This window comes from Ovis canadensis, chromosome 6 (assembly GCF_042477335.2).
Source record: "Ovis canadensis isolate MfBH-ARS-UI-01 breed Bighorn chromosome 6, ARS-UI_OviCan_v2, whole genome shotgun sequence".
In the NCBI taxonomy this organism is placed as follows: Eukaryota; Metazoa; Chordata; class Mammalia; order Artiodactyla; family Bovidae; genus Ovis; species Ovis canadensis.
The window spans coordinates 79707449-79720965 of record NC_091250.1 but is presented as its reverse complement, the minus strand read 5'-3'; the positions used below and the strand labels follow the sequence as shown (position 1 = coordinate 79720965).

Sequence of the window (13517 nt, the reverse complement as noted above, 5' to 3'; positions counted from 1 at the left end):
TTTTGGAGGCTGAAGGTAATTTAGTGTCATGTGCTTCTTGACTGTAGAAGCATAGCTTAGTTGGTTTCCAGTGGATAAAGAACCCCTCTAAGATGTGATCTGTTCTAAATTTGGTATGTTTAAGAAGGTAAGAGTTCTGAACAGCAGACTCTTAGATTTTTTAGTTCTTAATTCATCTTTTATTTCCTGCCCTGAGAATAACAGACCAAATTATAGTCAGCTCATGGTTATAAGTAGTTAAATTATATGGAAACCCCAAAACTCCATCCCTTAGCAGCAGGATAGGATAGGTTCAGGGGAAAGAATGTAGACGATGTATGGTGAATAAGTAACTGATCTTGATATAAATACATCTAGGCTTGAATACATAAACAGAACTGTCATTCAGAATGTAAGAGTTTTTCATGTGAAAATAATAATTGGTTTATGAAAAAGACCTTTTTCATAGTAAATAAATTGAAAATAATTCAGAGCAATCTTAGTTCTAAAATATAAAACTCAAAGTTATGGAAAAAGATTCTTACACCTAGCAAGATTTAAGTTATAATGCAGTTCTTACGCTAATTCTTAGAAGAGAGTTATTTCAGACATTTGATTTTTTTCTTTTGTTCAGGTTTTCCAACAAAATTACATGAAACCATTCACTTCATAGCATTTATTCCCGGCATGATTATAGAGAAAATTATGACAAAACTACTAGGGCTTCATCATTTTCCTAAGGGCTTTAATGCTTTATCATTATATCATTCTTTTTTAATTGAAGTATAGTTGACCTACAATATTGTACTAGTTTCCAGTGAACAGCAAAGTGATTCAGTTATATATTTTTTTCAGATCATTTCCATATAGAGTAAGTCCTTGTTACTTGGCTGTTTTACAGTTTGTGTCTTTTAATTTCATATTTCTAATTTATCCCCCTTTCCCTTTGGTAGCCACAAATTTGTTTTCTGTGTCTGTGAATCTGTTTCTGTTTTATATAGATTCACTTGTATTATTTTTTAGGTGCCACATATGAATGCTATATTTGTCTTTCTCTGTATGACTTACTTCACTTAGTATGATATTCTTCTCTAGGTTCATCCATGTTACTGCAAATGGCACCAATTCTTTTTTTTTTTAATAGCTGAGTAATATTTGTGTGTGTACACTCAAGCCACATCTTCTTACACCAACCCTCTGCTGATGCACACTTGGGTTGTTCCTGTTGTCTTGGCTATCGTAAATAATGCTGCTAGATTTTTCATAACATTTTTTGAAAAAAGTATCACATGATTATACTTAATGATTTGTTTATCTTCAATTTTAATGGGCTCAATGCATACAGATTTTCATCTGCTAGTAGTTTTAACTCTGATGTGAGTTATTCTTCAATGTCATTTCCAATAACTGCAAGTACATGTAAAATTTGGATCCATGTGTGGGGCAGATGCGTCTGTTGAGTGGAAAGTAGGTTTGACTGGGAGATTTAAGTCTTCAGTGCATCAGTGAGTATCTTCACATTTGGGCAGCTCAGATAATGAGGACCTTCCATACACATGTTGGAAGTGGCACCTGTAAGTTATTACAGATTTCTTAAGACTTAGGAATTATCTACTAGATCGTGAACCACACAGGTCACTGCCCGCAATTTTCACTCCTTTCTTGGCTTGAGGCCTTACACTGATGTTAACTGTGAAATGTTACACTTTTTCTAGTCCTTGCTTAGCTAAAATAGCACCATTCACTTTTCAGCTTTCAGAGCTCCTTCTTCTAACCATAATCCTCATAATCAAAATTACTGTCTTTTATTCTGTTTTACTGTACTGTTCTTTCTCTTTATAGCACTTTTTGCAGTTTATAATTGTTTTTTTTTGTTTAGTTGTTTAATATCTTTTCCTAATTTATAATCTCCAAGCATTATTGAGTTATGTATATCTAACACAGTATGCTGCCTATCACATATATTCAGTTACTGTTAGAAACAGTTTAAATGAGTTATTTTTGCCCATAATTCATTTTAGACAGGTTGGTTCTATCCACAGCTTGGCTATCTCCCTAACCTATCAGATCTGATTTTTACTAACTTTTGGCTGTTTGACGAAAGCCAAATTTACCCTCAAAGCATTAAAATTTATTTTTACTGAGATATATTTAAAGATAATGCTTACATTTTTAAGGTAATTTCAAAAGAAAAGACACAAAATTGTTTTTAACTGTTGTAGCATCTTTAAAGTTGTTATATATAATAATTTGAACATTTATTTTTGTGATGACCATTAAAACTTAAAAATCCACTTTTTATTTTGTTGACTTACTGAATATGAGACGTCACCAATGATTTCTTAACTGTTAAAACCATCCTCCTTTTACAAGTCTTACCCTCCTGGGCCTCTTTTTCATCATCTGTTCCTGTTTCTTCTGTCATAAAACTACTGCTATTCTTCCTTCCTGGCCATTCTTTCTCAGTCAGTCCTCCATCTGCCTTGGGTTCTCATCCTAGCACTGTATATCCAGTATGCACACTTTTGGGCAGTCTTCTCAGTGACCTCTTTGTGTGCATGTTTTTGTTTGTTTAATTAACACATCAACAGCAGTCTCACTTTGTATTACTCTTCTCAGTAGATTTAGTACTATTCCAGAAAGATCAACTGCCCTCAATACAGTGATAACTACCAGTCTTTAGCCAGTTCTTTTTCTGAAGCTGCAGAATTCATATTTTCAAGTGACTCCTTTAATTGTTCAAAATTCATCTTTCTACCAAAATTGTCTTTGCCTCCCTTGGTGAATAGCAGCACTCTCCATGAAAATAATCTGAGCTTGAAACTTTTGTCATTTAGGCTTCTTCACATCATACCAGTCACGACATTCCACCATTTAACTTAGAGATAAGTGACCAGCTCTCATCAGAACTGCCTTACTTCTGGTCTGTATCAGTTTTTATTTTTGAGGATTATTGCAAACCCATCCTAAACTTCATGCCTATCTCCTTTCTTTACCTATCCTATTCTCTATATTATAGCCCATTTAAAAAAAAAAACATAATTTAGTTATTACTTGTGTATGTAATGTGTCTCTGATTCCCAGCTACTTCATTACAAGATGATATCCAGCCCCTTTGTTTGGCATGAAAAGGCTCATACATCAAACTTCAGTCAGTTTTTAGCCACTTCCATTCATTACCCTATGATTCAGCCTTACCAAATTTATAGCTTTTTATGGACCACCCATAATTGTCTGAAATGCCCCCTTTTCTGCTTATCCTTAAAGACTTGGTTTCAGACAGGAGCTACTCTTAAATCTTGTTCATATTTATTCTCTTATTCCTTGAAAAATAGTGGAACAGATAGAGTAGAAATGGTCACCTTAGCAACATCAAATTACATTATGAGAACAATGTTTTTCAATTCCTGATTCTCCAGATATGTCTTCATAATTTTCAATTAAAGGTTATATATGTCTTATTGTAGTTGTTAAGGATGTGGTTGCTGGAATCAGACCTCTTGTTTATATAGTAGCCTTACCAAGACCTTCAGCAAGGTACTGAATATCTGTGCCTCAGTTTATCTATAAAATAGGAAAATAAGAATAGTATTTATCTCATGCTGTTATTTTGAAGAGTTAGATGATTCATAGAAAGTGCTAAGTTCAGTGTTTAACTTTGAAACCACCAAATCATCTTAAAACTCCTGAAATAAATTAATGTCCATTTCAGTAAATATCTATCATGCAATTATCACTACATATTCCCATTTAATGGTGTTAAAGTTGCTTTAAAGAGACTTTTCAAATGATAGTATAAGGATTTATGCCAGATTGCATAATAGTCACCTAACAGCCCCTGATTCTAATTCCAAAGATTCTGGATAGAAGACAGAGCAAAGAACTTGAATATTTTGTTGTTGTTGTTTTAACTCCTGTGTCTTTAATTTCCAGTAAGGAAAACTAATTAATAAAGCCACTAATCAGTGTTTTGCTTACCTTATTATATCAAGCATTGTTAATGTTTAAAAGAAAGCTTTTAATCATAGGTACTTTTAATTTAAAAATGCCTTTAATTATAGGCATATTAATTCTTCACTGAACTGAGATTTCTATACTTAAGAACAAGTATCGATAAAAACAGTACAATTCATACACATTGTAAATGCATTTTTGGGCTTTAATATTTTTCAAGATATAGCTCCAAAATGGAAAGTAGTGAATCTTGATAAAAGAAATACAATAATATCTGGTATATTAATCTTTAATTTCCTCCATGTTTTAGAAGGTCTGGCAATAAAATACGAAATATAGAATTTTTACATTGTTATAGATATTTTAGAATTAAAACCACCTTAACATTTATTTTTTAGTTAACTGTAATGAGAAAAAATGTTTAAAAGTTTAAACTTTTAACTTGTAAAATAGGATTGAGTTACTGCTAAAGATGTTAAAGAAATGATTCTTTCAGACATCTATACACTTACTCACTTTTGTACATGTTCTTTGAATTATCTCATAGGCTATTAGGGATTTGTGACCAAGAGCTTGGGTTTTCTGTACCTAAGGATGGGTCTTAATTATGTAACACATATGAGTCTTAAGAGAAAAAAAGGATAGTTCCTATATTTAAGTAGATTCTGAATCCTTTCAATCTAGTTTTGTTCCAAAATAGCTTTATATAGAACCTATTCAGTGAACAGTCTTCAGACTCTAGAATACTTTTAAAATATCTATTGTTTTAGAGTCCTTTGCTTTTCCAAAGTAATATCTATTACATATCTGGACTAGAGCAATTTGGTAAATCATTCCTGGTTATGTAACTTATGTAACTCTGCTTTTACAAAACAGCCTGTTTCTTTTTCTTTATTCTCCCAGGTCTCTTCTGCACATCACTATTATATGTGTTAAATATCATAGGCATTATGGTATATTTAGTAATACTCCATTACAAGATACTGTTTTACTTTGTTTACTTTGTGCTTGCCTATTACCTTAAAGAGTAGAAATAAATATCTTTGACTATGAAGAAATATGGAGCTATTTATTTTTATTTTAATCCTCAGAAAAATATTGGTGCTAAATTCTTTGTTTTAAAAAATAGAGCTTCTAGGTCATTTGAACGTGTTTTAAGAATTGTTCATGATTTTTCAGGTAATGATCCTCATTACAGGCGCACACAAGGCATTTGCTCTCTACAAAGCAATAGAAGAAGGAGTCAATCACATGTGGACTGTTTCAGCTTTCCAGCAGCATCCCCGAACTATTTTTGTATGTGATGAAGATGCTACTTTAGAATTAAGAGTTAAAACTGTGAAATACTTTAAAGGTGAGCATTGAAGTTTCAAAAGTAGACTGGGCAAATGTTCCATTGTAGATAACAATTAAAACTTAATGTGACTGAATATGATGTAATTAGTCATATATATAGGTCAGTAGTTCACAAAGTATGTAGTTAGGATACTGGTGATAATATGAATGAAAATATATTTTTAATCTTTTTACTCTAATAACTAGGTGTATAATATATATTAGAAAAAATATATACTGAACCAACCAAACTTGTATTTCATGGATATCATTGCTTTGACAAGGTTAAAGAGGTTACTGTATTTTATTAGCTCTAAGATACTGCTTTTTTCACATTTATTTAATTTGAAATTGGGATGTTTAAAGTTGACTTCATATAGTTTATTTGGTAGCAAGTTTTCCTTAGTGGTACATAAAATAATAGCATGTCTTATACTTTTTCAGCATCTCATATTCATGAAATATAGTAATAACTTGAAAATTCAGTTTAAAGGAAACTCGTGGTTCGTGGGAGTGTGTGAATGTCAAAAAATCTTGACTGTAGTACAAATGAAGTTTGGCAAACAGGGAAAATAGTCTCATTTTTAACATGAAATTTTGATCATAGATATAGAGCTTTGTATTTGCACTTAACCTGTTGTGAGAATTTTCTTGTTTTACTAAATATTCTTCAAAAGTATTTTTAATGGCTATATGATGTCATAGTTTACTTAAATGTTTCCCTTATGTTAAACACTTAGATTACTTTTAGTCATTTATATTTTTATCAGTTAAATTACCAGCTTTTTACCAAGTCACAAATATACCAAACTAAACTGAAAATTGTAATTAGTAATTTGACAGGTAAAAACAGAGAATAGCTCAGTTATGGGTTATGAATGAGATAGAGCTCTTGATGGCATTTTACCCATATATTTCCATGTAGTCCAGGTTTCATCACAACTATTAGATTCCTTGACAAAGTTAACAGAAGCAATCTTCAATATCCACATACTTTAATGCAAGTTTAGAGGAGATTCATTTAACATTGCCGTTTTCTAGCACAAGTAATTCCCAGATAAACCCCCTATACTTGTCTGATCAGTCTGGTTTTTATCAGAAAATAATAACAGCCAGTACTTATATTACCAGGCACTATTTTAAACATAATATACTTACTGATTTACTTAATCCTCAAAATTCTATGACATGGCTACTCTTATAATCCCATTTATAGGTGAATTAACAGGCTTAGTAGGGATGTTAAGTCACTTACAAATTATGAAGCTGAACATATTTCTGAAGAGATTCAGGACATCAGCCTCTGTCAGGATGCCTCCTTCAATATGGAGAAAAATGGATTTGAGATACTGTTCTGAGATATATATAGACCTCATTTTACAGTAAGGGATTTTGATACAAGGTAGAATGGTTGACTTCATAAATATATACATGTTATAAATGTAATTCTATATATTTGTCATGTCCTCATTATTATATTATTGCTAGATATACTGGAGGAAACGAATCGCATAGTTTAATTCTTCAAATACCATTCATACCATTATTCTTTCTTCTACCATCCCTTTAAAAGTGTCAACAGGAATCTTAAAGGGTTCTAATTATTAGCTCCTAAAGAAATCTTAACTACATCTAAATCAATAAAATTCATTAGCAAATGGAAGTTTATTTCAGTATATATCTTTTGAAAGATATAAGTAGATCACAGGAAAACATTTTAATAATTTGTTTTATTCCAGTTTTTTTTTTTTTTTCAAATAAAACCTATGTGCTATGTCCTTGAAGTAATATATTTTCAAGACATTATCATCATGGTGAACATTTTGTTTTGTTTTATCCTTTTTAAGCCCTACTCCAATATCCAATAGCTTGATAGACCTTGAATGAGTTCAGATTGAACCAAACCATAAAATCTATATTTAGCTTTTCTTCTTCAGGCAGCATGTCAGAAGTCTATACATTTTCATCATTCTCATTAGAATTTACTTATTTCTATTTATGATTTAAGTGGCAATTATTTATTTTTATCACATTCTTGTATAGGAAGTTGCTTTAGCTTATGTACAAGTCATCTTATGTACAAGTTGCTTTATCTTAGTGTTTAGTTAAAAAAAAAACTTTATGAGTTGGCTTTGTAATGTTTATCTTGATGTTTTACATTGTGCATTTCTAAGCTCTGATGTATTCTTGCCATGGTCAAAGCTTTAAGCAAATGGTAGGTGAATTATATCAAGTAGAATGGTCCTCTAAGAGCTGATACTCTAGAAGACCTGTATCTTCTAAACTCTCAGATCTCTCCAGTCTCCATTTTGCTGCTTTTTACATACTGTTTGTAAACTTTTCAGTTAAATCTTGTTTTAAATAAGATTGGTTCTATTTAGAGATAATTATCTGGTAAATTTTTTTCATGAGCAGATAACTTCTGCAGTATAAAAAATTACCCTTTAATGTTCATTTTTGGGAAATGTAAATTATATTTTCCAGTTAATGTCATCAGCCAGGAAACATGAGTTCAAACAGTGCCTTCAAATATATTGTCTCCTGTGGTATTACTCAAAAGAAGTGTAAGTTTCCCTGCCTGAAGGTAGTTGGCATTCTTCATAAAAACTGGCTCATTAAGTGATTTGAGAAAATATCAATAAAATGTAGCTCCATAAAGGTAGGACTTTAGTTTTGGTTCACTGCATTAGTTCAGCATCTCAAAGGATACCTAGCACATTGGAGACACTTGGTAAATTCTAGGAAGTTGGGCAGGTAGATGGATAAACACGTGACACTGATACCACTTCAGTTTGAGACCTAAATTATGTCATTCACTGTGAAATCCAAGGTACATTAAGGAGGAGATTTTTATATTTATATAGTACTTTAAGAAAACTTTAATTGAGCTGATGGGACTGAGAGCTGTTGAAGATGCCTAGCATTTAGCTTTCAAGAAAATGGCATAATCAACAGCACAGGTGCAAGGATGAACTAACACAGTAGCAGAAAAAGTTCCTCTTAGTAGAATAGAAAACAAAATATATTGTTTTAAAAGTACAAGCTAAAATGGGGCTTGCTTATACTTTAAAAATTTAGTGAAAAGGCAAATGAGGGCTCACATGTCATGACCTTTCAAAAGAATATTGGAGGAGTTATTAGCCCTGAGAAAAATATTCTTATGTATTAACATTTTTTGAGCAAATAACACATGCCAGTAAATAAGTAATTTAAAATCTAGCTTCAGAGATAGTTTGCATGAAACAGTCAAATAAATGAAGTATTTGTTGGTTTGTCCACATTCTCATGGATTTTATCATAGGCTTTTTATCTTCAAAGCACTGGTAAGCATGGAAGGGAAGGTTGAATAACTTGTGGAACTGTCACTATAGACACATTCAAGTATTAGAAATTACATTATCTAAGACATAGAAACCAAACGTCATTATAGGACTTTAATGCACTATGCTAAGTTACCTTGCTTTCTATTTTGAACTTTTGAGCAGAGGTTACTTCGTTTTATATATAAAGCCAGATAGCTAAATAGCTGTCATATTCCTGAGGTGGAGGCAGAACCAACCAAGTGCCTTTGCTTAGTTTAGTTCTTTTTATACATAATTCTTTCATTTCTTGGGTTAATTGTGCTCCTTGCTTTAATGTCTTCAAACTCTTCCCATTACTCCCTTTAACCTTTTGACCCTTCTCTCTCTCCAGCTGCATGGAACACTTTAACTTCAGTCCCTCCAGTCTTACCTCCAAGATTCTAAATTTATCATTAATGATTAAGCATCCTTCCATGTCTAGCCATTCTGCCACTGCTCTTGATACTTTTCAGTCTTAAGGACCTTGAGTTACAGAATCTTGGTCTCCACTCTCTCCCTTTCTCCTTTTTAACAATATATGTTCTAAATTCATTTTGTTTATGTTAAAAAAAAAGCTTCCCAGAAGCCATCTCACTGAACCTTCACAGATTTTTTTACAGTAAATGTTTACTGAGTTTCCACCATGTATCCATCATCTTTATAGACCCAGAATTTAGAGCAGTAAATGTAAGGTCCTGAACCTGTTTATTTTCTGAGGGCAAATTGTTCTAAAGTTGAGACCCAGTAAGCCTAAAGGAGAAAAATCATGCTTTGCTCAGGGAGAAGAGCATTCCCAGCTAAATGAGACAGCAAATATAAAGACCGGGCACTGTGACCAAGTTTAGCCTTTCTGAGGTATTAGCAACAAAGCCAGGGTTGAGTGTAACATAAAAGGGGGAAAGTGGAAGGACATGAGATCAGAAGGATAAACAAAGACAATAGATTAAAATCTAAATTATTTTCTAAGTGACCATAGCAATAAAAGAATTTTAAGTAGGGGAATGGTATAATCTAGTTTTTTTTTTTTTCCTTTAATTAGACAAGGGAAAAGTATGCAAATAGGGTGTTGAGCTGGTCGTAAAATTAGAGAGGAAAGTAGCTTCAACCAGCTGTGGAGATGAAGAAATATAGCTACTTTGCGATGTATTTTGAAAGGAATGTCAACCAGTCTTGCTCCTGAGTTTAAAAGAAAAAACATCACCTGTGAATTTCAGTTGTCTGGCGTTAGCAGCTCAGCAAAGGATAGATAATACCATATACTAACATTTTTAAAGAAATGGTATAGAAGGGGAAAATGGATCTGGACTTTGTCAACAAGTCTGAGGTGCTCATGAGACACTGAAGTAAGCTGTTGAGTAATTAACATTCTTTCAACTGCACTAGTGAATAATTCTCTCAGGACTGTTCCACTCCTGATCTTTCTCCTACTACATGTAGTAGGACCTTAATGTTCTTTACATGTCCCTCTACTTAGCTCTTAAAAATGGGTCTTCACAGTTTGAATTTTAGAGTGATTCTGTAGTCTTTTGATAAAGAACACTTTCTTACTAGCAAGTACCCTGTGTCCTCAATCCAGTAATTCCATTTCTTAAGAAAACCACATTAGTCCCTTTCCCCAGTCTCCATGTTCTTAACAGCGTGGTAAATTTAACTGATTTCTCTGACCTCCAAGTAAAATCTTTAGTTGATTAATTGGGATCATCTACTTCCCCAAAGACATGAGTAACTGGAAGATTTCCCCAAGAAGCTTTAATAATTAAGGAGAGTTTACAAGCATGCCAATTATAAGATGAAATTTAAATTTACTTGGAAATTAATAGGTTATCTTCTACATTGTTTTAGTAAACTTGTCTGAGTGACTTGTCATCAACCCCTATTGTAAACACCCATGTAAAAATAGTGAAAAATAATTTGCCAGATGAGTGGATAGGGTAGTATATTGGAGAACTAACATAACAGTTCTGAGCTCCTCAGTAGAGTGTGACTAGAGTTTGAGCTTCTCAGAGTCAAACTCAATAGACTTTAGATATAATTAGTATTCAAATCTGTTATTTTGTCATACTGAAATTCTAAAGCCAAAACTGCTCTTACTTTTGGTTACTTACAAAGAACCTGTACCCCATTCTAGATCTACGATTTCATAACCATAAATTGATACTTGCTAGGTAGTTTGAACATTCCAAAACATTTCTATTTGTATCTTTCCAATAAATACAGCCATTTTGTACTGGGGGCTTCCCTGGTGTCTCAGACAGTAAAGAATCTGCCTACGGTATGGGAGACCCAGGTTCGATTCCTGGGTCAAGAAGATCCTCTAGAGAAGGGAAAACTAAACAGTCTAAAACATTTTTGTTTGCATCTTTCCAATAAATGCAACTATTTTGTATTAGGTGGGAGCTAACATACGTTATATTTTATTAAATCTTTCTTTTTCTAAAGTAAATGAGATACAGTTCAAAATAAAACTAGAAATGTGCTTTTTTTCTTTAAGGTTTAATGCATGTGCACAATAAACTTGTGGACCCACTGTACAGTATGAAAGAAGGAAATTGAAGGAGATTGGATCAAAATTCTGCTTGAATGAACAGAACACTTTTATACATATATGAATTTTCAGCTATGCAATATGATTAAAACTTGGGGGATTTTTGAATATTGTCATTTTTGAAGTCTAATATCTATATTAAACATTCCATATTTACAATGTGTCCATTTTATACTAGGGTTTAGGAGAAATCATTGGCTCTCAACCGATCAGCTACTTGTTACAGAAGCCACACTGTCAATGTAACACCACAGAAATGTCTGCCTATTTACAATTTTTAAATCATTTTAAAGGTGACTTCTGTACATCAAGTATCATTCATATGACTCCAGTGGCATTATTAGACTTTAACTTTTTAATAACAGGACAACACTCCAAGCCTTTCAGGTATCATACAACTGTCATTGCAAGCCTTTACTTCCGAATGCTATCTTTGTTTTCTCTGCATTACATACAAGCTTTCTGCACGTGGTTGCCTTGGTCATCTTTCTGCAGTAGCATCTGGACATCAAAAGTCCTGTTAGATATTGTTGGTACAGCAAATCTGAAGAGATGGCAGTGCCTAAAACTAGTTTATGGAAAGTATGTATTAAGTGCATGTTTTTTGTGCACCGTCTTCTTTAGCACTTTTTTTTCTCTTTTTACAAATGTGACCTTAGTTTTATTTAATGACTTGGGTTCATGCACTTAATATACGTATTTTGGCAATTATGAGCTTTATACCTAGAAACACACTGAAGGAAATTTTTTTTTAAGGAAAATTATTAAACCTCTTAAACGATTAGCTTTATTCCTTACATATATATACTATATAAAAGGATATGATGAAATATAAAAGGAATTACTGTAAACTATTTTAGATTGCATAACAATTTGCATCATTAAATTGCAAATAAAAGTATATTGTTTTCTATCTTTAACTCAAATAAAGCTTGTAATAAACAATTAAGTTATCTAAATTTTATTTCCAGAAGTAAAATTGAACACATGCATCTGAAATATTCTAACATTTAATAGTAGCTATGAGATTGCATTTATTAATACTTTTTATTTGTTGTCATCATGCAATTAGATTTAAGAGAATGCCTCTGCCTATACAAATTCTGCTTCTTAGGGAGTGAAAAATACTTTTCACTCTGCATATTTTGTTTTTTATAAGCCCACCTAGTAGAAGCATTGCTTATATACCTGCTTAATCGCCTATGTGATTGAAATATAGTCTTAAAAATATTTAAATAGAAAATTAAAAAATAAAAAAGACTGTTAGGATAAAATATGCTGCTTTAATTCTAGATAATAAAGTTTTAATATGCTGCTTTAATTCTAGATAATGAAGTTTTAATAGACTTGAGTATAAATAGTTTTTGAGTAATTGGTGAAATTAGTAGTATCTCCCAGTCCCATACCTGGTAATTAAAGTCTGTTGAAGATATTTCCACAAGAGGCAATAAAGCATGGTAGCTAAGCATTGTGATCTGAAGAAACCACTGTTTTGATGCTGCTGGGGAATACATAAGTCTGAGTTTCTTCCCCTATGAAATAGGGTAATAGTGCCTGTACCTCCATTGTTGTGTAGATTGAATGAGGGATTGTCTATAGAGCTCAGTACAGTGGCTGTCAACATACTAAACTCAATAAATGGTGGCTATTATAATACAGTTTATGATATTTTAATGTATAGAGAAATCTTAGTAATATAATTAAGGTCTTCTGGGGCAGTGTCCTCAACTTCTGAGATCTAATGCCTGATGATCTGAGGTAGAGCTGATGTAATAATAGAGAGTGCACAATAATGAGGGCTTTCCTGGTGGCTCAGTGGTAGAGTCTGCCTGCCAGTGCAGAGGAGACATACAATCCCTGATCTAGGAAGATCAACATGCTGCAGAGCCCAGGTGCCACAACTACTGAGCCTACAGTCTAGAGCCCAGGAGCCACAACTACTGAACCCCTGGAGCCTGTGTGCTAGAACAAGAGAAGACACTGAAATGAGAAGCCTGCACACTGCAACTAGAGAAAAGCCCATGCAGCAACGAAGACCCAACACAGCCAAAAAATAATAATAATAAAATTTTATTAAAAATGTAATGCGCCTGAATCATCCCCAAGTCACCCCCCAGCAGTGGAAAAATCTTCCAGGAAACCTGTCCCTGGTGCCGAAAAGGTTGGGGACTGCTACTCTGGGGGAATACACAACTCTAAATCATGTTTTATTAAAGTGGCCGGGGAGAGAAGAGTATGCTAAAAAAAAAATCTGAGAAATACTTTTTGTACTACTACTAAAAGTAAAACTGTTTCCTAAAAAGTCAGAGGTTAAAGGGAAAAGAAAGTATCAAGCTGTATGAATACTTTTGTTGTTCAGTTGC

General features: G+C 32.8%; 1 protein-coding gene across 3 annotated transcripts in view; it reads left to right on the top strand.

Moving 5' to 3' along the window:
* GNPDA2 (glucosamine-6-phosphate deaminase 2) overlaps positions 1-12820 on the top strand; it is a 28803-nt gene extending 15983 nt beyond the window's left edge. For all 3 annotated transcript variants that reach the window (XM_069593051.1, XM_069593052.1, XM_069593053.1), the window contains 2 exons: positions 5113-5287; positions 11101-12820. In XM_069593051.1, coding sequence (XP_069449152.1) covers positions 5113-5287; positions 11101-11162 — 237 coding nt within the window. In that variant the 3' untranslated portion in view covers positions 11163-12820. The remainder of the gene's footprint in view (positions 1-5112; positions 5288-11100) is intronic.
* Positions 12821-13517: the final 697 nt, after the last annotated feature.